This window comes from Macaca fascicularis, chromosome 1 (genome assembly GCF_037993035.2).
Source record: "Macaca fascicularis isolate 582-1 chromosome 1, T2T-MFA8v1.1".
Classification (NCBI taxonomy): Eukaryota; Metazoa; Chordata; class Mammalia; order Primates; family Cercopithecidae; genus Macaca; species Macaca fascicularis.
This window is the reverse complement of record NC_088375.1, coordinates 193,350,413-193,375,540: the sequence shown is the minus strand read 5'-3', so window position 1 is coordinate 193,375,540 and position 25,128 is coordinate 193,350,413. Positions and strand designations below refer to the sequence as shown.

Sequence of the window (25,128 nt, the reverse complement as noted above, 5' to 3'; positions counted from 1 at the left end):
TGCTGTGCCTCTCCCACTGCCAACACTCAAGAACCAATTCACTATTCATCTTGTAGTGAGGTGAATGGGGGCCCTCCCCGAAAGTTAAGTTTATGTCCTAAGGCCTGGAATCTGTGAATGTGGCCTTGTGGAGGCAGGGACTGGAGTGATGAGTGTATAATCCAGGGAAAGACAAGCATTGTCTGCAGCTACCAGACGCTAGGAGGGGCATAGAATTGATTCTCCTTCAGAGCCTCCAGGAGGAATCAACTTTGCCAACACCTTGACTTTGGAGTTAAGGCTTCCAGAACTGTAAAAGAATAACTTTCTGTTGTTTAAAGCCACCTAGTTTGTGGTGATTTGTCACTGCAGACTAGGGAACAAATACAGGCCCCAAACCAGATGGTGCTATATCTGGCGCTTCCTTGAGAGGTCTTTCCAGGGTCTGCAAGAGAGTCCTAGGCTGTGTGACTGCAGCCTAGTCACCTCCGCTCTCTTGGCCTGATTGCTCTGAAGCAAAATGAGCACTTGGGATGCCAAGTGTCCTTCCAACTCTGACATCGTGGAACCCTCTAGAAAAACCATGAGCCAGGCAAGCAGGGCTATGTTGGGATTTTCAAATTTATTCCAACATGCTAATTTTTTTTTTAAAAAATATCCTCAGGCTGAACACTCAGCCAGAGCTGTAATAAAGGCAATTATTATACTTGTAAAAACTTCTCATTCACAGTACAGATGTAATTTACAACAAAGGTCACACACATCAATACTGAGCATTTTTCCTTTTGTACGTCAGACTCTGTGCTTTAGACCTGCGTGGATTTTTTTGTTTTTTTGTTTTTTTGTTTTTTTCTTTTGCACTGATATATACCATATCAACATTGCAAGATGCAAGTGTGGAAACTGGAGTTTAAATAAAATTACAGGCAAGACCACCCCATCCCAGTGCGGTTGCTGTACATATCTACAGTACAATTTTTGGAATGTATTGCCATTTAAGAACATAGAAACTTTCTACAGACAATTTCACGTACAGAATACATACACCTTTTAGAAAAAAAGGCCAATATTTATCTTACAGAGAGCGTTGTATTTTACATTTGCCTGCACATTTCCTTTTTCTGTTTCTTTTCTTTCTTTCTTTTTTTACATACTAGATTTAGTAAAGTGACCATAAGTGCCGAAGCGGTTTTCTAATGGAAAGCAGACTGGATTCACAACACAGAAGCAGAATTGGTGGAATAGGCTTTCGGGAACTTTCTTTCCCTGGTCACACGGCAGATCGGTCCCCAAGGACAGGTGCTCAGCCAGGACTTTCGCTTTAAGAAGGATTTGTCTGGAGAAAGGACTAGAGAGAAATCCAGCTCAGATGTATTGCTCATTCCTCTTCAGAAGGACTGGGTGGGAATGGAGCAGGGGCTAGAGGAATCTGGAAGCTAATTCTTTTAGGCTTTTTCCAACAGAGGGAAGCAGAGGGACTTCTGGGTCTGGAAGTTGGAGCTTATGGAGGCGACAGTGCAGGCAGCTGGCTGCTGTCAGGCTCCTGGAGGGTCGTAAGGCTTGAGGCCAGAGTGAGAGCCATAGGTGCGGGCAGGAGCAGAGAGGAGTGGGGTTACTATCCAGGATGGCACTGAGATTGCCAAGGGTGAAGAGCATCGTGGAGCGCAGGCCTGGGGGCAAGGACTCACCAACTGAAGGCAAGGTTTGGCTTTGAAACCTCGACCAGTTGGTTCCTCCCCTACTGCCCACACCTAAGGACCAGGGCTAGTCTGTACCGAGGAATGGCCACCCCGCGCATTTCAAAAGAGCACACAACAGGCATCTGTGCCAAGTCAGCCACTGCCTCCTCTGCTGCTTCCCTCAACAGGCACAATAACATCACAGGCAAACAGGAAGCTTGGAAGTGACTGGGAGCAGGGCAGAAGGCCCAGGGGAGGGCGTGCATGGGGCAAGCGTCTTTCTCCAGATCATGGTGTACCTGTGGGCCGGAGGCTCTGTGCACAGAGGACTGGGACTAGAGTCCGGAGGAGGGGGTTAGAGCTGTGCCCAGTGACATATACCCAGGCTGGTGGCATTGGTTGTGTCCCTCTGGGCACAGCATCAATGTGGAGGCAGCCCTTTGGTGAGATTCTATTTGTGCATTTCCCCCCATCATTTAGAAATAGTCTCCAGTGACTCCCGGCCCCTGTGGCTTCTCTGCCTGAGCCTGACGGGCCCGGTGACTGCCGGGCCTCTGCCCTGCCGGCTGCGCTGTTCATTGCTAGGCTGCCCAGGGAGGAAACCTTGGGTGGGTAGGCTGTTTGAGTACAGGGAGAAAAATGCCCACGAGAGCTGGAAGGCAGAGTGGGGTGGAGTGGTGTGGGGCCCCCCACCAATGTCAGGGGCTAGTCCACCAGAGCCCCCAGTCTGCTGCATTGTAGGTCTGGGGCAGAAAGAGCCTGCCCAGGGAGATTTTTAACCTGGGCTGAAGCAAAGGCCTTTATGCAGCTCCCAGACCTCAGCCCTTGAAGCTTCCAATCCGTGGGCAGTCCCATGGGTCAGGGCTGAAAGGCAAGGGTGGGAAAAGCCCTGGCCTCCTAGGACTCGGAGGAGTCACTTTCTGCCAGGCCACTGTCCAGCAATATGGACGGTGTGGTCCAGGCTGGGCTTGCTGCTGCTTTTGGGAGGATGAGAGCCCTCATCCCTGAGGGAAGCAGTCAGGAGCTGCTGGCTAATCTTGACTCCCCAGGACCCTGGAACACAGTGGACCCCCAGGGAGGCCCTGCCTTTCGTCTCATTTTTGTTTTAGCTCTGAGTGAGGCAAAGGAGAATGAATGAACAAGGTGGTCTGGCTGCAGGCTGGACTGTGGCTGGTTTGTCTGTCTAGTAGGGACCAGGCCGGGGAAAGGCCACGAATTGGAAGAGGCAAGTACGGCCCCGCACAGGGAACTCACAGAAGGGTCTTAATCCTCCCCACCTACTGTGTCCTGTACCCAAACAGCTTCAACAGCTCAAGAGCCCTGGGGCGGGCACTTGATTCATACAGCCTGGCTGAGGACTGGGGACTAGCCAGAGAGGTCCCTGCTCTTTATAGGGTGGCATCAAACCCAGCCTTCATGGGCCACGACCATAGTCCCTGTGCTGCCCTCCTTTGTAGAAAGTAAAGAAAACCAGTTCTGGAACACTGGGGAAAAACTCACCTCTCCCAGTTGGGGCAAACACACTACAGTTCAAGTTCCATAGTTCAATTTGGGATTTAAATTTCTGGTCCTATTATTTTTCTTACAAAGTAGAGTTTTGCCCCAGGAAATGCAGGGCAGCTTCTTGAAGGTAGAGAGGGGGGTTAGGAAGAGGCACTGGCTTGCACTGATTGCTTTGGAGAATTCCAATGACTTAGGACAATTCAAAAATCCTCTAGGTCACGAGAATCTGTGGTGGCTGGGCAAAGTATCAAACACCGTCCTCTCTTTTTAAAAAAGAGGTGTAAGACAGCGAACAGGCCCCGGCCATATCCACCAGCCACAGTTCTGGGTATTTCCTTGGGGTCGTGGAGACAGGGACGGTGTGGGGCAGGGAGAGGGGGTGGTCCCGAAACAGTTCTCTACAAACTCCTGTGGTGGAGCACTGGAAAAACCCAGCCATGAGTGGAACAGGGTCCCTTGTACCCCAGGGTGAAACAGAACCCAAAACCCAGTCTCAGGAACGACCCCTAAGGCTTGGGCCCTGCCACTTCCGCCTTTGTGGGTAGTTTTAGAACAGAGGAGGCAACAGAAGAGTGAGGCCTTGGTCAGGGGCTTGGGAGCCAGGGACGGACAGTCAGGGCTCCTTCCCCAGCCCAGGGGGCCAAGGTGGGGTGAAGAAGGGAGGTGTTGGGAGTGGGGGTGCGTGGGTGGGGTGGCCTGCCCACCTGGGGAGTGCCAGGATGGGCCTATGACTCAGACTACCAAAGTATCCAAGGGCCCTTGGGGAGCCAACCCTCTTCCTTCTACCTGCACCTATTATTTTGCATTGAAATCCTAGGAAAAGTATAATTTTATTTTCTTGCAAAAAAAAAAAAAGGAAAAGATTATTTTTTTCTGGGCCTGCCTGCTGGGGCCTGGGTGGGGGTCACCTGCCTCTGTTTGCGCCCCTGTGCCTGGGGACACTGACCTTTCTGCTGGCAGAGAGGGGTGGCCACGAGCTGGGCAGCGGGTAAAGTGGCAACAAACAGGAACCTTGATCGCATCTGTACACAGGAGTGCTTCCTCTTACATTTAATTCTATATTGTTTGAGGTTTCCTTTTCCTTTCTCCCTCAGTGCACCCCTTCCCCTCTGCCAGCCTCTGGGGTGGGTGGCTGCCAACCGCAGCGGGGAGGGTCAGGAGGCTCCACCATCAGCCTTTCCCCAAAAACATAAACTATTCACAGCCTCAGACCCCTCACGGGTTGTTGTTGTTGTTTTTTAAATGTATGTATGTGATTTGTTTTGTTTCTTCTTAAGCAACAAAAGGCGTAGAAAAAGGCACAGGTAACTGCATACATGGGAAGGTACAACAGATGGGGCCGTGAGAGCTCCTGGACGGAGGGACAGATGGGGCTGAGGGAGTGGGATGATTCAAGGAAAGTGGCTGGAAACGTCTGTTGCTGGATACTGGAAGCCAGATGCTGAAGCAGTTGGAGAGAGGCTAAGCGTTGCGGGGGCCCCTGTCCTCAGGCTGATGTGGAGGTGCCCTGGGCTCCCCACTTCCTGAGGGCTTGGGGGAGTCCTGCCTGGTCCTGGGTTCCCCAGAGAGATTCCTCCTCCGGGCTGGGAAGCGGGCAGAGGCCTCCGCCAGGCAGCCCACGGAGCTGCTGCGGTCCAGCGGCGGGGTGGCAGAGGCCTCGGGGTTGGTCGGTGCACGCGGGAACTCCAAGCGGGGGCTCCAGGACTGCGCTGCCCGGCGTCCCTGGGGTGGCCGGGGCAAGGTGTCGGGTGGGGTGCAGGGGCTGTGCATGGGTGTGGGCTCGGCAGGTGCCTCGGTCCCACGGGGTGTCCAGTCAGGAGGCCTGCCCGGGCCTCCGCCGGTCCTCTCCCTTTCCTTGGGGTAGTCCCTGCCCTCCAGCTCTGAGGAGAGTGTGAATTTGGAGACCTTAGCCACGGGCGACACGGAGGCTGATGAGCTCTCAGTGGGACTCCAGCGGCCTCGCTCCTGGGCCTCCCGGGCCCCTGTCAGGTCGCTGCCACCCCCGGAGAAGCCACTGACCCAGGCTGTGGTGGGCCCTGGAAGCAGGGTGGGGTGGGCTCCTGGCCGGGCCTGCACCATCTGGATTCCACCGATGGGAATCAAGGGACACGGGGCACGGGTCAAGTGCTGGGAGTGCAGGGGCAGGTGGCTGAAGATGTTCTCCTCTGTCCGGGCCGGGATGTGGCCGTGGAAGTCATGGAGGGCGGAGAATGGTCGGGAGGAGAGAGGATGAGCAGGGCTGGGTGAGCAGGAGGGACTTCGGGACTCGGCCTTCTGCTGGGGTCAGAAAACAAGACAAGGTAAGGTGAAGGTTACGTGCTGGGCACATGGGGAGCTGAGGCCTGGAAGTGGGAAGGGGACTTGCCCAAGATCACAGAGCGAGTCCAGAGTCCCGGCTGAGCTGAACCCAGAACAAGCCCCTGACTCCCTGCCCGTGATGCTGAGCCTGCTGCCATCTCTGGAATGGGCCATCTCCAGCTCGACAGTGACCATGAGTATGCTCAGGCCCCATGGTCTCCATGCCTCTGGCCAGCATATCTGTCTTCAAAGGAGGGGATATTGAGCAACGTGGGACCCTGTCGTCACCCATGAGCCTGGCCTCTATGTGGGTCTGCTGCCTCTCCTGTTCCTAAATGGTCTTCACCCAGCTTCACCCTTGGACGTGAGTTCCCACCTGCAGTTCTTGACCTTCTGCCACCCCCAGGAATTTGAATGTGACCCCAAAATTAAAAATCAAGGATTCCTAGATCAGTGTTCCTCCAGGAGTGACAGGGCTGGGTCATGGCAACATGGAGACAGAGAAGGTGTCGGAAGGTGGTCGGCTGACGATGGTGCTGTCAGTTGAGGGGTCATGGCAGCTGAGGGGACAGGGATGGTGACTGTGCTGACGGGGTGGCAGCCGTGGTGTGTTGGTGCAATGGTGACAGTGGTGGTGCTGCCCATGGGGACAGTGCTGATGATCCACAGGGTGTCTCTGAGGGCACTGGTGACAGTGATATTGGAGATGGTGATGGTTTTGGTTAAGTTCTGCCATCTGCTCAAAGAACACAGGCAGATGGGGATGGGGTGGGGGTGGGAAACTGCATGAGTATTTACACCCACATCCAAGGCTACACTCCTTGCAAGTGACATGATATCGTTTGGATATTTGTCCCTGCCCAAATCTCGTGTTGAATTGTAATCCCCAGTGTTGGAGGTGGGGCCTGGCGGGAGGTGTTTGGGTCATGGGGACTGATACTGTCCTCCAGATAGTGAGTAAGTTCTCATGAGATCTGGCATTTTGAGTGTGTGGCACCTTCCCCGCAACTCTCTCTCTTGCTTCCACTCTGCCATGTGAGATGCCTGTTCCTGCTTCGCCTTCTGCCATGAGTAAAAGCTGCTTGAGGCCTCCCCAGAAACCGGGCAGATGCTGGCACCACGCTTCCTGTACAGCCTGAAGAACTGGGAGCCTATTCGACCTCTTTTCATTATAAATTACCCAGTCTCAGGAATTTGTTTACAGCAATGCAAGAACGGACTAATACGTGGTAGAACCCAGATACCATGAACTCCAGAGTCCATGCTCTGTGCTTCTGAGGCTAAAATAACGTTTAATTAGCCAGCTGATTCAGGGCACCCAGCATGGTGCATGGCACAGTAGGTGCCTAATAAATGCTTGCTAAATTATTAATAACTACTGAGCTGGCAGAGCTGTTTAGTTCCAGGTGTGATACCCAGGAGGGTGTGAACTTGCAACCCCCGCACCCACAGGGGAGAAGCGGCCCAGCCCCCAGGGGCAGGAACTCACCCACGGGGAGGCGCAGGTCTCTGGGCTTCTGCTGAGGAGCTTGTGAGGTAGAGGAGCGGGCGGGAAGAGAACCCGTGGGGCCAGCCCCAAGCCTGGGCCATGCTCCCCCGCTGAAGGGCTGCCCGGCCCAGCTAAGGCCCACTTCCCTGGCAGCGCTGACCGTGGTGGTGACTCGGCCTGACCCGGAGACCATCTCCTGGTGGGCGAGTATCTGGGGAGGCCTGGGTCGGTGGCACCCTCGAGTTTGGAGAGCACATGTGCTCGAGGGGGCAGTTCTCTTCCCAGGGGCCGGAGGGTGAGAGGAGACAGCTGAAGTCTTGGAGACCCACAAGGGAGAGGGTCCATACCCCTTCCTGGGTCCACGTGCAGGCCAGGCGGGCTCGGGGCTGAGGCCTGTGGTTCTCGGGCCGGGGAGCATCGCTGGGGAGATGAGTCGTTTTTGGTTAGTGAGTGTTTGCGGGCTATTGGTGGACGGCTGCCTGCTTCTTTGCTTGGGGACCATGGTCTTCTCGGGGACACAGGCTTGGAGCTCAAGGCTGAGCCTGTGTCTTTCTCCACAGAGCCCAGAGGGGCCGGTCCCAGCCGGGGGAGGCCCGGCGTGCTCTGGCTGGACATGGAGCAGCTGCTGGCTGCCAGGCGCTCAGCTTCTGAGCCGGAGCTGCCTTGTGTAGCCTGGGTGCCAGAAGCGGGGGCATCTGGGGGCTGAGGGCCCGGGATGGGTGAGGAGTCTGCCCGCAGTGCATGTGGTGGGCCAGGCGGGGGCACCTCTGAGGATGGTCTGGACAGCTCGTCCTGGCTCTCCTCCTCATCCTCATCCTCGTCTTCGTCCAGGTCTGAGTCTGAGTCCGAGTCCTCCAGGTCCGAAAACTGGTGCTCCTCTACAGCCTCTGAGCCCTCTCGTCCTTCCGAGTCCTGGAACAGGTCGTCACTGGTTCCTGAGGGCAAACACAGAAGACCCAAAGTCACGGTTGGGCCTTGGCCCCGCTGCCCTCATGGCTGCTCCTCTCTGAGTCCCAGTTTCCTTGCCTGCTGACTGGGCAAAATAGCCATGGCAAGGGCACAAGATTGTGGGGACAACCACAAAACGTAACAGATATGGGAGCGCTTTGTAAATAACAACAGTGAACAATAATTCCTTTATGCCTAGAATGTGCAATGTTCAGTTCTGAGAGCTTTAGCTAAATTTATTCATTTAGACCTCAAAGAATCCTGTGAAGCTGGTACTGTTCTCATCTTCATGTTACAGATGAGGAAACTGAGGTAAGAGAGAGTAATTAACTTGCCCATGGAAGAGAGTAGTAGGGCTGGAATTGAGCCACAGCAAAGAAGACAGTCTTTGTTTGTTTCACTAGCATCTCAGTGCTGGCTTCGCCACGGGCAAGTTACCCCACCTTGCTCTGCTTGGTCTCCCCTTGTCGAATGAATGTGATGGTCTCACCTCACCAGGTTTTCTAGGAGGAGTAAAAGGAAGACCTGGCACATATCGAAGGCTTAAAAATAATTATAGCTGCCATATTAACACATTAATGATGAAATCTATTATTCCAGGACAGAGCAGTCACACTGGCTGGTCCAGCAGCACAGAGCCATCCGTGGTCAGTGTAAACACACATCTGCCATGGTGACCAGGCTCCCGGTAGCTGTCACAATGGCATCCGGCAGGTGGTGGCCTCTGGCCTCTGTGGGCGGCTTGACTAAGCTGGCCTCAGGCTGCAGAGCAGGTCCCCATCCCAGCCATGCTCTTATCTGAGGAGCCACTGCCCTTTTGAAGTCCAGGCTGCCTCTAGCCTCAGGGCCCTCCCATTGTCTGCCAGCCCCAGCTCCACCCCATAGTTTTTGACCTACATCCGGCTGAATGCCCACTTTTGTCCACTTTGGACATCTGACTGCTGCATGTTGAGAGACTTGGAAGCAATTGTTCACAAGAGTAAACAAGCAACAAACTGTGATACTTGTTTCAGATATTGTTGGACATTTAGGTCACTTGCACTCCTTAAACAGACTACAAGAATAATAACAGAATTATTGAATAGAGTCTAAAAGTGGGGGTTAGGACTCTGAAACACTAGCCTCCTGGTCTGATTCCTCTGGGATGGCCCCAACCAGCCGGGTCACCTCTGACATGTCAGGAGTCTAGTTTGGGCATCTCTGAAATGGACAGCAATCCCGATGCTGGGGAGAACTCCGCTAACATCTGGCCTCCTCACTGGCCCATCGCTAGACCATCGGAACCTGTTTCTGGTCTGCAGAATGAGGCTGCTGACAGGTGGGCTGAGCCAGCCAGCCAGCCCCATCACTCACACATGTCAGTACTTCACCCACCACTGACCAGGAGGGCTGGCACAGAAGCTGACTCAGGCCGCTGGGGCAGCCAGGCTTTGGCTCTCCACCATGTCCAGCTGCCCCGAGGCCAGAAAGCCCGGAACTAGCACTTCCAAGTCACTCAATATGCAGCAGTCAGATGTCCAAAGTGGACAAAAGTGGGCATTCAGCCGGATGTAGGTCAAAGCTATGGGGTGGAGCTAGGGCTGGCAGGCAAAGGGAGGGCCCTGAGGCTAGAGGCAGGGTGATGAGATCAGAGGAGGAATGAAGGATTAGGATGAGAGCAGGACTGGGGATGGGGGTGAACTTTGCAGTTATGCCCCAGGCATTTACTTTCCTTGCCTAGGACTTTGGCAGGGGCCTACTTCATCACCCGTTCACCTGGCCCTGCCCCTTATTTACATACAGCAAAATCCAGGCACAGATGACTCTGTGAGAGCTGGTGGCTGAGTCAGAACTAAGGTTTACAGCCCTTGCATTGTTACGCTGACAGTTTAAAAATGATGTGCTGCACTAAGAAGCAGGGAGTGGTCGGGTTTGAATCTCAGCACCACCACTTCCTTGCTGTGTGACGTTGGATGCTTTACTTTCTCTGTGTCTGGTTTCCTCATCTGTAAACTGGGTAGCGATAAAAGCAGTCTAGGAAGTTGTTGAGAGGACTGTGAGGGTCTGGCACACAGTAAGTACCCAATAAACTTCAGCTCCTGTCATCCCTGTCCCCCCAGTCTCAGCAGGCAGGTAGCTGGGGTGGGATTGTCAGCATTTTGCAGACGAAGGTCACAGGGGTAGTGTTAGGAGTGAAGGAGAGTCAGGACCAGCGTCTCCTGATGTCCAGCAGGGAGGGCTCATAAAGACCCTCTTTACTAATGTGGAAGTTGAGACCCAGTGGGGATAATGGCCCGTCCTGGGCACTCAGTGCATGAATGCTGGAAGCCAAGAGTCCCCTGACCAGCTGGAGGCTGGCCGGGCCCTCCACATCTGCGTTCCTGCAAGGCACTGGGGAATGCCTCTGTCTGGGCGGCCCCTTCCCAGGGCCCTTGCTGGAGCGGCCCCGCCCCTGCTGGGATCCAGGCCAACGCTCCACAAATGAGTGTGCTTGAGCGCGCGGCGGGCGCCGCTGGGAGAGGCCACGCGGTGGCGCTGGCGCCCAGCCTGGCCAGCACCGTGGGCAGGGACGGGGCGCCTCGCTCCTTCCAGGCAGTCCTCCCACGCGCCACCTCGCGTTCCACAGACACGAACTCATGCCGCTCCCCCCTGCATCTGTCTGGTCGCGGGAAGTGGAAACTCTATTCTTCAGTCTCTTGGGCCGTAAACCTTGGAGTCCTCCTTGGCTCCTTTTCGTCCTCCCCCCTCCCTTCTGCCCCATATGGGGTCAGCTGAGCCTGTGGGCTCTCCCTCCAGAGCCCACCCAGAATCCCGCCGCTTTTCCACCTCCTGAGCACATCCGGCCTCCCCGCGCCCCCAGCACAGGCCAGAGGACGCTCTGCCTCTCTCCTCCGCTCCAGGGCACCCCTGGTGCCCTTCAGCTCTCAGGCTCCAGGTCTCTGAACGGGCTGCCACCGCGCCCAGCGGGCTCCAGCACTAGGGAACCCCGCACCTGTTGCTCCCTCTGTAGGAGAGCTCCTCCCTGACCCCACGTAACTCCTGACTCCGGTTCCTTCCGGTGGGGGTTCTCTTCTCACAACCCTCTGTTTAGCACAGCGGCCCTCCCCACGCGCCCCAGCCCTCACTTGGCTCTTCTGATTTCTCTTTGGCTTCACAGGCAGGGCCCTTGCTCTACTCCACATTCGTTCCTTGCCCAGCTCCCCCCTGCCATGCTGACTGCCTGAGGACAGGAGCTGTTTTATTTACTGCGGAACCTCCAGCACCCCGAACAGAGCCAGGCACAGAGATTGTGCCCAGTAATTACTTCTGGAATGAATGCATGGATTTAGTCCTGAGAAAAGTGGCTCTGAGCATCCTCCTTCGCTCCTCTGGGAAAATGAGGCTGGGGCGGGGCAGGGACCTCAGGGGAGGGCTCTGGCTTAGGCTCAGGCTCCCCTGGTTCAGCCCACCAGGCAGTGGAGTGGCATGCAGCCAGGGTTTTTGTGTGACCTTGGGCTATTTTTACCTGTCTAAGCTTTGACTTCCCTGACTTAACATGCGTGACACAAGTTTCTGCCACCTGTTTTAAGGACTCAATGAGACAATATGTGTATATGGTCCAGTGTATCCTTGTCAAGCACCGCGAACCCACATTCTAGCTTTGGGGTGAACAGCCCCAAGTTCACTGTGTTCTGCTCTATAAAAATGACGTATTCCACCTAAAAGGAAATATGACTTAACTCTTTTTTGTAAGACCACAAATACTCCCCAAATTGGAAAAACAAAAATGGAACAAGACACACAGTGTGTGCATACACACTCCTCTCTGTCACACTCTAAGTCCTGGGGCTGATTTCAGGGAATCAGTATGCTTCCTGCTTTGCTTGGTGCTGAGAAATGGCTCCAGCCTCCTCCTGTTGAAGGGACTGCCGTCCACCACCAAAGCCCTTCTGGCCACCTGTCTGACTGCTAAGGCCTGGCAGTGCCCAGCCAGACCCACTGGCTTCGAATCCTCTGCCCTGTCTTCTCAGAAACTGACTCTAAGATGCCTCCTGGGGATTGACCACCATGGCCGGGGTGTGTACGGGGATGGGGCTGGGAGGTGACAAGCAGCTGTCAGGTCTGCTTTGGGCTTTCGTGAAACTCTCCTAGCTCCAAAAGGCCCATGTGTCAGGCCCATGCCGGAGTGTGTAGGCAGGAGTGTGGGTGTGGAGTTTTGGAGAGTATGTGTCCCACAGTGTCACTGTGAGGGGTTGCTGGGATAATTCAGGGCATGCATTTAGAACCTGCCCAACACATAGTGGGCACTCAACGTTGACTGTGAGTTCTCTTGTGTGCATTTATTCAGTAAACATTCACTGAGCACCCATGGGTGCCAGGCGCTCCACCTGCATGACAGATGGTAATGCACGATAGCTAGGGCTGCACAGCATATCCTATCAGCATGTGGGAAGGTGGCCCGATCATTCAGGGAATTTAACCTTTGTCTCTGAGAGTTGGGAGAAATGAAGGTGAAGACATGGGAGGGAGAGAGGGGATGAGGGGGAATGGAGCAAAGCAGACAGAAAGGAAGCACGGAAGACAAAGAGTTAAGGTGGAGGAGGACGGGGAAGGCGGACGAGGGGAAAGGGACGGAGGAGGTTGGCAATTGTTACCTTCTTCGGCTTCCAGCTCCTCCAGCACCCCTGTCTCTTGGCACTTTTTGCTGTGGGCCTTCGACTTCATGTGCTTAGTCAGATTCCCTAGAAAGAAATGAGAATACTTAGGCTCTGCTGTGGGGCAGGAGGCCAGGGCAGGCCCAGGACTCACGGAGGTAGCACCTGGCCGGCAGGCCGTGGTTTCCAGGTCAGTTAAGGCCCTGCCAGCTGCAGGGGCTGGGCAGGAGCTGGGGCATCCCTCTGCCCTGGTGCTCAGGCCAAGACGTGTAGCCACAGCTGCTGTTAGGGCAGTGCACAGGAGCTAGGTGGAGGGGGCAGGGGCGGGGGCTGCGAGGGGACAGAGAGTCTAATGAGGAAGTGAGATGCTGGTTAAAAAACAAACAAAAAAAGAAATTAAAAGACAACTCAAGTGCAATAGGTTTCTTTTTCTTTTTCTTTTTTGCTTCTGATTTAAGTCTGGCCCTAGTAGCTGGTGATGCTCATCAGGCAGCACTATTGGCCATCTCAAGTGTGGGATGACGTGGGAGGCTCCCATTGACCGGCATGATGGGTGAGGACTAAGCATGCCCTTCTGGCTGAGGATAGTTCTAGGGCAGCCCACAGGGCAGAATTCTAGTGTAGGTAGAGAAACCAGGGCAAATTCAATATTATGCATGGCGAGAGGGCAGAAGGTGACAGTAGGGAAGTCTACTGGCCAGGGATTCAGGAGCCACAAGGCTGGGGGCCCAAGCTTGGTTTCCACAGAGAAGTCCCATTTCTGGGCCTTCAGTTTCCCCAGGCCAATCTACAGTGCAGACACAGGACCAGGGTGGTCAGGGAAGGCCCGGGCAAGGCCTCTGTCCTGCTCCATGCCTACAAAGCCCTCAGAGGGGAGGCTGGCTTCGCTCCAAGTTGTAGGTCCAGCCCACAAGCTGCAGAGCAGAGACAGCAGCTCTGTGGAATCAGGGAGCAGTAACAACAGCTTCAGTTCCCCAGCAGGTGTGCAACATTTCACAGGCCACACAGCTCGGACAGGAGGGTTCTAGGAAGGACAGGCAGAGTATCCCAGCCTGCCCCAGAAGAACACAGGCCAGATGCCTCAGGATATTGCTTTGGGCCCAGCAGCTACTCCCAAACTATGATGTGCTCACTGTTGCCCTGGGGATGGCTGTATTTCCATATGGTCATTAACATCATAAGTGCCCTGAATCAGGTATTCTGTCCCATTAGTCTAATTAATTGGTAAGTTTGAATGGATGGATGGAGGAGAGAAGAATGGAAAGAGGTAAGCCTCCTGGAGTGGATGAATAGAGTGATTGGTGGGTGGATAGATAAAGTGGATAAAGGAAATATAAAGAGAATGAAGAACAGGAAGAGGATAGACAGAGGGATGGAACTCTAGAGGAGCAGATAAGGAGATGAAGAGGCAGACAGAGGATAGGTGAGTAGATGAAAATAAATGGAAGGATAGATGGAGAATGGGTCAATAAACAGGTGGGATGATGGAGAGCTGGATGGGAGGACGGAGACATGGATGAATGGAAGAATGGCTGGTTGGATGGATGAATGGACACATGCACTTTTACATGCATAGGAATACAGATAGGAGGATGAAAGAATGGGAAGTTGGATGGGTGGGAGGACAAATGGGAGAATGGTAGGAACAGATAGGATGAGAAGATAAATGAACAGGAAAACTATTAGATGGGATGGATGGATAGGTGACCAGGGAGAGGGCCCACAGATGAACCAAAGGGTGCTTCTTAATCATTCCTGGAATTAGAAGAAATCTTTAGGGTTTTGCTAAGAGGTTAATGGGGGAACCTTAAGCTGGGATTCCCAGAGGTGTTCAAGTCAAGGGTACCAGGGATGGGAGGGGAGCTGCTTCCTTTCCTCGTTCTTCACCTTGGTCCTGGTTCATGACTCTATCCTTCCTAATTTGGGTCTTTCTCCTATAACCGGAAATAAACCTGCATGTTCTACTCCCGGCAATAGTGGGAGCAAAGCCATAATTCCAGAGTCATCTTGTAGCCAGAGGGTCCTCAGAGGTCCCTGTCCAACCTAGTGGACTTCTGCCCTCACTGTCATGAGAAGGCAAAGCCAGAGTAGGACAGTCAAGAGGTGGGAAAAGGCAGCTGGGGTCTTCCGTGGATCAGAGATATTCACTGTCCTAAGGTCCTGGATCCAGGCCCACCCTACCCTGACTACCCCAGACCACAGAGCACAGCAGACACTGCTCATTCTGGCTATTACCTCATTTGTCGCACCTGTTCTGCCTGGAAGGTTTAGGTCTCTAATGAACCAAGCTAGATGCTGGGCACACAATGGGTGTACAATAGCCACGTATGGGAAATGCCCTTCTCATCGCAGGAGGAAAATGTTGGAAGGAACTTCAAAGTCCATGTAATTGAACCCCCACCAGGCTGAGATTCTCCCTGCTTCTGATCTAACTCTGGGTCCAGGTGCTGATGGCACCATTAGACAAGATCACTGGCTGTCTCGGACGCTGGCAGGGCTGCTTGAGCCAACACAGCGAATCAGGTGGCCCGTAGCCACAGTGCTGTTGGTGCCGAGTTCCATTTAGACTCAGGTCTCAAGACTCTGGGGGCCTTTCCCACTCCATGTGGAGGCAGAGTGGAACCTAGATGGAACCTGGCAGCCTTGGGTTTGACTGTGGGCTCCGCAGCTTGCTAGCTGCGGGCTCCTGGGCAAGTTCCTTAACCTTCTGAACCCTGGTTTCTGCAACTGTGAAGTAATACCTACCTCGTGGGGATGCGGGAGGACTTGATGAGGTGACACATGTAGAGTGGCAGCAGAGTGTGCCTGGCAGAGAGCAGACCCCTGTCCCCATGCCAGTCACTCTATTGAGCAGCCGGGGGCTCTGCCACGCACCATGCTGGGTGTGGAGGAAGAGATGCTAAGATGATGCTTATGGTGAAATGGTTTTACCTTTCTCAGGAGAAGGCACCAGGGAGCCCCCAAAGGGCTGTCTCTCCTCTGTCCCCAACCCCGGGGGTGCAGGGAGGAGTCAGGATCGGAGGTGACTTTGCGGGTCCAGGAGTGGACACTGGATGGGCAGCCCTGAGTGCTGTCTGGGTCCCTCTGTGACTTCCCTCTCCAGGTCCGTCTCCTCCTCTGTGAAAGGGGAAGGTGGGGCACATGGCTGCAGGTGCAGCCTGAACACCACTTCCCTGTTGAGGGCCAGGGCCTCGGCTTGTCAGGCAGAGCCACAGTTTCTCAGTCATTCCAGACCCCACCAAAGCCTAACAGGCCTGGAATGAAGAGCAAAGGCAAGTGAGAGGGAAGGCGATGGGTGGGCGAGAGGCGGAACCTCCGATAAAAGGGCATCCACCACCAACCCTGCCTGCCTCATTTGGCTTTGACCAACCCATCTGTCCCTGCCCCTGCCGGCCTGGCAGACCTGAGGCCATCTCTGTCCCCCGAGGCGATCGGTGCAAGGGCCTGGACATGGCACAGCCATCCGCCGGCCTCTGGGAACCATCTGAGAAGAGGAAATGGGACCCCCCAGCCGCCAGAGGGCCACCCACAGGCCTCCCCAGCCCCACCTACTGACGCGTTCCTTAGCTAGTTTCCAGAGGCCTGAGCTGCTGCCACGACGTCTGACACGAGAGACAAGACACACACGGCAGACAGAGACAGACAGGAAGGCAGGAGGGGCTCCCCAGGCCCTGGGGTAGCCGGGTGGTAGGGCCAGGAGGGCCGCCTGGGGCAGGCCTGGAGGTGGCCTGATGGGGAGGCGCACAGCCCCGGAGAGAAGGGGCCGGTGTTGTCTGAGCTGATGGCTTACGGGGCCCAGCACTCCACAAAGACACCTGGCCCCAGAAACAGACAGGAGCTCCAGCATCCTGCTCTCCCTTCACCCCCATACTGCAGAGAGAGCTGACAGGGAGCCTTCCCTGCTTCGATTGCCACCATCCCAACCTGGCCTTCCCTCTGTTAGTCAAACAGTTTCAGATTCCACCATTTCCCATCTGCTCCCTGTGTTGGTTCTGGAAGGTTCTAGTCTTCTAGAAGCCCCTGTGAACAGTTGAGGAAGAGCTCAGGGCACTGCCTGATCACTGGTTGAGAGCACGGCCTCATGGGCCTGGCCTTCGGGACAGCAGGGGCAGCCTTCCCTCGGGGGATGCTCTATACCCCTGGAAATGTGGAGGGCCTACAGCCCCTCTGTTCAGATTATGTACTCTGGACCCTCCAAGGCCCTCCAGGGCCCCGGCTCTGTGCTGGCTCAGAGAGGCCCAGGAACGGACTGCAGACAGGCTCAGTGCGGCTTCCAATGAAGGCATCTCCTAGAAAGTAGGGGCTCTTGCTAGGGACCCAAGGCAAAGGGAATCGAGTGGGCCCCCTGCAGGAAACTGCTTGGGCTGGAAACTTCCAGTCTCTCGCGGCAGAGTGATGGTTTCCTGAGGCGATGGGCAGCCCAGGCTGCGTGTGGAGCACAGGTGTGCTCTGCATGGCCCTGGGCTGGGAGCTCTCAGGGCTCCTCAGGCTGAGGACAGTGTGGTCCCCTGGACACAGGCCATTCCAAGTGCAGCTTTTTGCCACCCACCCCCGGGAAGGGAGAAAACTAACTGCTCAGAGAAAGGAAGATGACGGGGTGATGCCCTGAAGCTCGGGTCCCGTGTTCTAGTTGCAGCTCCAGCATTAACAGCTATTCTGTTTTCTGGGATCACTTTCTTCACCTTCAAGGGGACTTGGGTGAGAAGTATTCTGCTTTTAGAGTTGAAGACCGTCCATTGAATTGTCAGTCAGTTATCTCCATCTTACTCTTCCATAAAATCTCAACTGGCTGCAGAAGGCCAGAGGAAGTGCGGTTGGAGGACGTGTCAGGGACAGCCCATGTCCAGGGCGACGCATGCTGGGCAGGGCTCCAGGGATGGAAGACACTTTCGAAGCACCCATGGGGTGGGTGGGGAGTCCTGGGCCTATCTGCCCTCTCTGGGCAACCTTTGGGACGTTGTTTATGAGACACTAAGAGAGAAGAGGATCAGGGAAAGGCAGTGGGAGGGCAGGCACCTCTGTTTAAACCAAAACCTTGGCAGGAAAATTCGAGCTCAACTTGCAGATGATGGCGAGGGGACAGAGCAGGGCAGGGGTTCAGTTAATGGTGTCAGGAGACCAGAAACGGGAACACAGTCAGAGAAGAGGCCACTGTCCCAGGGGATGTGATAAACTGGCGCCTGACTTGGTTTAGAGAGAACGGAAGGGGCCAAGAGCAGCAAGAGCACGGAGGAAATGAAGAAGGGTAGGGACCCTGCTGGGCCCCCTCCAGAGCAGCGGCCCAGCCTCGCTCGCTGGGAGCAACTTTGCCAACAGAAGAAAGGTCAACAGGTGGCACAGCTGAAGGATGCCCTTGAGTTTCACCCCCTGAGAAACCGCGGGGCTCCCAGAAGCCCCCAACTTGCTCAAAGGAGAAGACAGGACCCTGATGTCCAAACCCTGATCCAGGAATCTATAAAGCTCAAGAGGCTGAAGACACCAGGGTGCCGAGAGCCCTGGGTCTCCCTCCAAGGCACTTCAGTCTGCAGTGAGCAAGCTGCCAGGACCTTCCCTGCCTATCCTGCAGGAGGAGAGTGCGATCCAAGAATCCCATGGACTCAGCTCCTTCGTCCACACCAGGGGCCTGGCCTGGGTGGCTGTGGCAGGCCAGGCCATGCCCATCACCCATCGCAGCTCTCTGGGATGCACGCCTTTCACAGCAGGCCCCTCCTTTCACCAGTGACTGCCAGAGCCTATCCTGACCCTGATGTGGGGTGTGGCTGGGGCAGGGGTGACAGGGCTGCCAGTGTGGGAGTGGGGGGGCCGGCCCTGTGCTGAGACGTGCAGAGAAGCTGGGTGGAGCAGGGACAGGGTGGGAGTGGAGAGGTGGGTGGAGGTCGGTGCACTCTGGCATGAGAAGTGAGCATGCGAGTGTGTTAAGCAGCTGGGAGTGGAATGGATTTCCAAATGCAAGAGTGGCAGTGACGAGCATGGATGCTGGAGTGCCTCAGATCAGTGGATAAACGGCTCAGGAGACATGCAGAAGGGAGGGGAGATGAGAGAAGATGCAAAACCAGGAACGGTGAGCAAGAGTGCTGCACCAGGCTGGGCAGGCCAGGGCCAGGCAGCCACAGGTGTAGGGGCTGTGTGCGTGTTCCAGGAGGATGGCTGGGGGCAGCCATGGGGAGCCACAGGCCAGTCTGGAGCCAGCTGCTCTGCCACTGGGCACCAAGCTGGGTGGGAATCCAGGAAATGGAGCTGCTCCAGGCCCCCTGCAAAGAGGTCTGAGCACCTGAACTCTGTGCTGGGACTCCCAGAGGGGAGCTCCCTGCAGCAGGCAGGGGCAGTGCCCCAGCTGACTCTCTCTTACCTTTGGTTTTAAAAGCAAAGTGACAGTGCTTGCACACATAGGGCCGGACGTCAGTGTGGGTGCGGATGTGTTTCTTCAGCATGCTGGGCTTCTTGCAGCGAATTCCACACTCCTCACAAACATATTTCCCTCGGCCGCGGCCTCGCACATATACATACTCTTCGTTTGATTTGTACCTATGAGCAACAGGCGTCATAGTAAAGGGAAAAAAAAGGAGAAGAGGCAGATTCCCACCTCAGAAGATGCACGCGCTTCCTAGCTTCATCCAGCCCATTACAGACGCAAGGAATGGAGGTCACGGAACCAGAGAGGACCATGGGAGTGGGAGGAACTGAGTCACTCTGGGGATCCACCATGGACCCCTGCGCCCCTCCCCCTCAGGCGGGGGGAGCTGCACTATTCTTCCTCCCCCAGAGGCAGCAGACACCGGTGCGTCCCACCGAGAGGATGTGGAGCTGCAGGGTGCCAGACAGCCTCCTTGGCAGAGCCAGCCCAGCTACAGCTTCATCCACAAAGAACAGCCACCGCAGGCCACCTGAGTCCTAGAGAGGGAATGATGATAATAACAGCAGCAGCTCTGGCAGCCGCCATTCACCAAATGCTCACTCTGCCAGGCACTTTACCCAAATCAAAGCACAACCACCTCACCATGGAGAGCCCATGAGACCCCGAGGCTTAGAGACAGTGAGAGACTTGTCCAAGATCCCATAGCCAGAAGGGGCCAGAACCAGGCTCTGAAAGTGCCTTCCCCAAAGCCTGTCCAGTCTGCCAGGAAGCCACCCTGACATTCATGGGAGGAGAAGGAACAGGGACCACCATTGCTTCCCTGGTTTCAGAGTTTGGAATGAGGAGTCCTGAGCTCTCTCCCTCACCTGCACCTCAGTCTGCAAGCTCTGCAGGCTGCAGGGTCCCAGCCACCTGCCACATCGCTTGGGGTTCTATCTGGAAGTGCCACCAGCTTTCAGGAGCTGCCCCCGAAGCACGAATCAGAATGCTCTTATTTCCACTTAGAAGGAAACCCACGAGTCCCACATGCGCAACAGGATCACGATGAAGCCGTCTTGTTGTTCTAATGCTATACATGTGCAAGTCACAGATGTGGTAGGGAGGGTGGCAGGGGATGCACCAGGAGAGGGGACCCTGGCATACTTCCAGGAGGAGCCTTCTGACTCGTGAAGCCTGAGAGGCCACTGGCAAGGCACGTGGAGGAGGCGTGGCCTCTCAGCCTGTGGAGCGCACCTTCCAATGCCAGCCAGAGCTGCCTGTGCCCTACTCACTCCGCACCACCTGCCCCAACCAGGTCCAGCACAGAGGGGCAGGAGGTGGCTGGGAGGAGGTGAGCCAGGGACAGCGGTGGAGGCTCCACCCTGCTCCAATGGGGCCGTCAGCTTACAGCTGAAAGGACGTCGGAAGGAAGGGCTTGGAAGAGGGGACTTAAGGGAGAGAGCCTGCTAGCAGCAACGGAACAACCACCACCACACCCCTGACCTCACACTCGCCCTCACACATGCTCACACCCCACACTCACCCTCACACTCACCCTCACATTCACACATGCTGACACCCCCACACTCACACGCTCACCCCCCACACACATGCTCACACCCCACACCCCCTCACAACCCCCACACTCACACCCCACACTCACATACTCCACACCCCATCCTCACACTTACACTGACACCCCTACCCTCACACACCCCACTCTCCTCTCCACACCCCTACCCCCCACACACCGCACCCTCACACATGCTCACGTCCCCACCTTCATACACATACATACACTCACTTCACTCACCCCACACCCCCCACACCCTCACACTCACACCCTCACACTCACACCCCTACACACTCCCACAACCAGACACTTGCGCCTCTGCTTGAATACTCATATACCCCATATTCACACATACACACACCACCACCCTCACCCATCCACACATTCACAACCCCAGACTCACTTCCACATCCCCACACACTCACACACCCACACAAATAACCCCACAATCACACTCCCCACATTCACAGTCACCCCCACAGTCACACATCCTCACACTCCCACTGACACCCATGCATACTCCCACAATCACACGTGCACACCCACATCCCCAAACTCCCACACACACATGGACATGCACCACACTCCACCCTCACACAGTCACACACGCTCACACCCATGAACACACACCACACACTTAAACTCACTTGCACACTCAGACCTCCATGCTTATGCTCACACACTCTCCTGGCACACTCACCCTCACCTCTCACATGGACTGCTGTTCACTAGTACAGGTGGGCTCTGTTTTTTTTTTTTTATCACCTCAGATTTGGCCAACTGATGCCATCAAGGAGTCTAAAACTGCCCCTTCTCCACCGTGGCTGCCCTGACCAGCCAGTTTTTGCCGCGTCCCCAGTGGGGGCCACCTTTCTGCGGGATCCAGGACACGCGCCACCTTGCGTTCGAGAGGAGGAACTGAAGGCCGTGGCGGCGGTGCGCAGAAATGACTCGTTTCTCTTAGGAAGGGCACTCTGTGGCCAAGCACGAGGCACCTGCCTCCAAGTGACAGCGGCTCATCCTCACGTAGCAGATCTCCAGGACCAAAACCAGTTGCTCACACCTGGTCCTTAATTCCCATGTCCCTCCATGCCCCTGGGACCTGGTGGCTGGGGAAGATGGCTGAGATAGAGGCCCCTTTCCCAGCTAGGAGAAGACAGAGTGAGGGCGGCTTGGTCTCCCCTTTGCACTGGAGGCCCCGCCACCTCCTGGACACTAGCCTCGACCTGGCCCTGCTCGTCGGGTCCATGGCACTTGCTCCCCTCCTGCCAACACCCACAATGGTGTCCTTCAGCCTAGCCTTCACCCTGCTGATCCCCACACAGCACAGCCACTCTGTGTCTACCGTGCCTGTGTCCAGCCAACCTAGAAGCAGGTGCCAGGGTCCGTCTGCCCCAGCTGCTCTCAGACCCCTTCATTTCCTCCTCCACATCAAGCTCAAATGGTACATGGTCTTTCCAAATGGAGAGAGAGAGAGAGTGGTAGGAAGGGAAGGAGGGAGAGAGAGGACTCTGAGCCTTCAAGGGTGGTGCCTTGACTTGGGGTGGGGTATACACAACCACGTGCAGCACCTTGTCACATCAGGGAGGGAGTGCAGCCTGCTGCGGAGCACGAGGGAGGAGCCTGGGTTGGGTGAGGCCAGGGATGACAGGAGAGATGGAGGACAGGGGAGATGGAGGACAGGGGAGATGGAGGACAGGGGAGATGGAGGACAGGGGAGATGGAGGACAGGGGAGATGGAGGATGGGGAGATGGAGGACAGGGGAGATGGAGGATGGGGAGATGGAGGACAGGAGAGATGGAGGATAGGAGAGGTGGAGGACAGGGGAGATGGAGGACAGGAGAGATGGAGGACAGGAGAGATGGAGGACGGGGAGATGGAGGACGGGGAGATGGAGGACAGGGGAGATGGAGGACAGGGGAGATGGAGGACGGGGAGATGGAGGATGGGGAGATGGAGGACAGGGGAGATGGAGGACAGGGGAGATGGAGGACAGGGGAGATGGAGGATGGGGAGATGGAGGACAGGGGAGATGGAGGACAGGGGAGATGGAGGACAGGAGAGATGGAGGACAGGGGAGATGGAGGACAGGGGAGATGGAGGACGGGGAGATGGAGGACGGGGAGATGGAGGACAGGGGAGATGGAGGACGGGGAGATGGAGGACAGGGGAGATGGAGGACAGGGGAGATGGAGGGGAGGACAGGGGAGATGGAGGGGAGGACAGGGGAGATGGAGGACAGGGGAGATGGAGGACAGGGGAGATGGAGGACAGGGGAGATGGAGGACGGGGAGATGGAGGACAGGAGAGATGGAGGACAGGGGAGATGGAGGACGGGGGAGATGGAGGACAGGGGAGATGGAGGACGGGGGAGATGGAGGACAGGGGAGATGGAGGACAGGAAAGATGGAGGACAGGGGAGATGGAGGACAGGGGAGATGGAGGACAGGGGAGATGGAGGATGGGGAGATGGAGGACAGGGGAGATGGAGGACAGGGGAGATGGAGGACAGGGGAGATGGAGGACGGGGAGATGGAGGACAGGGAGATGGAGGACAGGGGAGATGGAGGACAGGGAGATGGAGGACAGGGAGATGGAGGACAGGGGAGATGGAGGACAGGGGAGATGGAGGACAGGAGAGATGGAGGACAGGGGAGATGGAGGACAGGAGAGATGGAGGACAGGAGAGATGGAGGACAGGGGAGATGGAGGACAGGAAAGATGGAGGACAGGGAGATGGAGGACAGGGGAGATGGAGGACAGGGGAGATGGAGGACAGGGGAGATGGAGGACGGGGAGATGGAGGACAGGGGAGATGGAGGACAGGAGAGATGGAGGACAGGGGAGATGGAGGACAGGGGAGATGGAGGATGGGGAGATGGAGGACAGGGGAGATGGAGGACAGGGGAGATGGAGGACAGGGGAGATGGAGGATGGGGAGATGGAGGACAGGGGAGATGGAGGACAGGGGAGATGGAGGACAGGAGAGATGGAGGACAGGAGAGATGGAGGATGGGGAGATGGAGGACAGGGGAGATGGAGGACAGGAGAGATGGAGGACAGGGGAGATGGAGGACAGGGGAGATGGAGGATGGGGAGATGGAGGACAGGGGAGATGGAGGACAGGGGAGATGGAGGACAGGGGAGATGGAGGATGGGGAGATGGAGGACAGGGGAGATGGAGGACAGGAGAGATGGAGGACAGGGGAGATGGAGGATGGGGAGATGGAGGACAGGGGAGATGGAGGACAGGAGAGATGGAGGACAGGGGAGATGGAGGATGGGGAGATGGAGGACAGGGGAGATGGAGGACAGGGGAGATGGAGGACAGGGGAGATGGAGGACGGGGAGATGGAGGACAGGAGAGATGGAGGACAGGGGAGATGGAGGACAGGGGAGATGGAGGACAGGAGAGATGGAGGACAGGAGAGAAGGGAGGACTTCGGTAGGCACCCCTGGAGCAATGTCAGAGTGCTGAGAGCCTGCAGTATTTGGTTGCGGAGAGGAGATGAGCCTGGAGGAAAGGCAGGCTGGATCACCACTGGCCTTGAACACCACGCTAAGTTTGGGCTTGATAAAAGCCTTAAAGAGAAATATAAAGTCTCCAAGAGAGGATATTCCCTGGCCATGGGAATGACCTGGAATAAGAGAGAATGAATCCAGGCCTAGGCTCGTGTTCTAGAACAGGGATTTGAGATGCCTTCCGGGCATGGGCTCCACAGGCTTCGGTGGCCATTTCGATGGGGCAGGGGTCAGAATGAAGGAGAAACCAAAATCCAGAAGTTTCAACTTGGCTCTAGTGGCACCACCCCCAAGCTTGGGGGGAAGTGATGAAGGATCCTAGTCCTTAAGCATTGAGTATGAGATGCCCATGAGGAAGACATGAAGAAACATCCTTGTGTCACAGTTAGAAATCAGTGGGACTCAGAAGGGATGTGTAGATTTGTGAGGAGGATGACCCCACAAGACAGAAGGGGGTGGTGCCGAGGGCAGAGGCCTGGGTGGCACCCAAATGCAAGGGTGGGCAGAACAAATGGCACCCCAAACCCTGCCCTCAAAAAGAGAAAGGTCAGAGACGCAGGAAACTGGGAGAGAACTGTGACTTAGCCAAGAGGAGAGGGTTTAGAGGAGGAGGGGCCTGTAGCTGGACATCCCAGAGAGCTTGAGGAGGACGGCTGCTGAAGACCCAAGACTTGAACGAGGGCAGTCCTGGTTCAACAACCTGGAACCTGTGGCTCCTCTGCTCCTTGAAGGCCAGGACCGAGGTTTGCCCAGCTTTGAGGTTCCCAAAGGGTCCAGCCCAGGGACAGGCCTATGGCAGCTGTCCATCAGTGTGGACCTCCCCAAGCCTGAGGCGGACCAGCTCTGCTGCCCCTCTTTCCTGCACAGCCCGGATCTGGAGAGGGCTGTCCACACCTCCTCCCCACTCTATGCTTTTGAGCCACCGCGGCCCAGCTCTGATGACCCACTGTTCTTGCCGAGGTCACAGCTTGCTCCATTGAAAGTTTGATTGCCTTATCCTGTCTGCCCTCTCGCCGACCTTCCGGAGGCACCTGCTTGGCTGCAGTGACCCCATTCCCTACTGCTTGTGTCTCCTTTGCAAGCTCCTTTTTTGCCCACCCTTTCTCAAGCCGACATGGCCCCTGCCAGCCTCTGACCTGGACCCTTCTCACCACATACCTTCCCCAGGTGACCCCCCACCTGGGTGCTG

At 56.0% G+C, this 25,128-nt stretch overlaps 1 protein-coding gene across 8 annotated transcripts in view; it reads right to left on the bottom strand.

Moving 5' to 3' along the window:
* Positions 1 to 582: 582 nt before the first annotated feature.
* The window catches only part of HIVEP3 (HIVEP zinc finger 3), a 542,129-nt gene continuing 517,583 nt past the window's right edge, over positions 583 to 25,128 (bottom strand). For 4 of the 8 annotated variants that reach the window (XM_015437609.4, XM_065524186.2, XM_005543762.5 and 1 more), the window contains 4 exons: positions 18,859 to 19,034; positions 12,510 to 12,596; positions 6,949 to 7,883; positions 4,368 to 5,438 (listed from right to left, as the gene is read on the bottom strand). In XM_015437609.4, coding sequence (XP_015293095.3) covers positions 4,623 to 5,438; positions 6,949 to 7,883; positions 12,510 to 12,596; positions 18,859 to 19,034 — 2,014 coding nt within the window. In that variant the 3' untranslated portion in view covers positions 4,368 to 4,622. Of the gene's footprint in view, positions 5,439 to 6,948; positions 7,884 to 12,509; positions 12,597 to 18,858; positions 19,035 to 25,128 lie in introns of all 8 variants that reach the window. The other 4 variants (XM_015437619.4, XM_065524180.2, XR_012421655.1 and 1 more) reach the window with 4 other exon arrangements.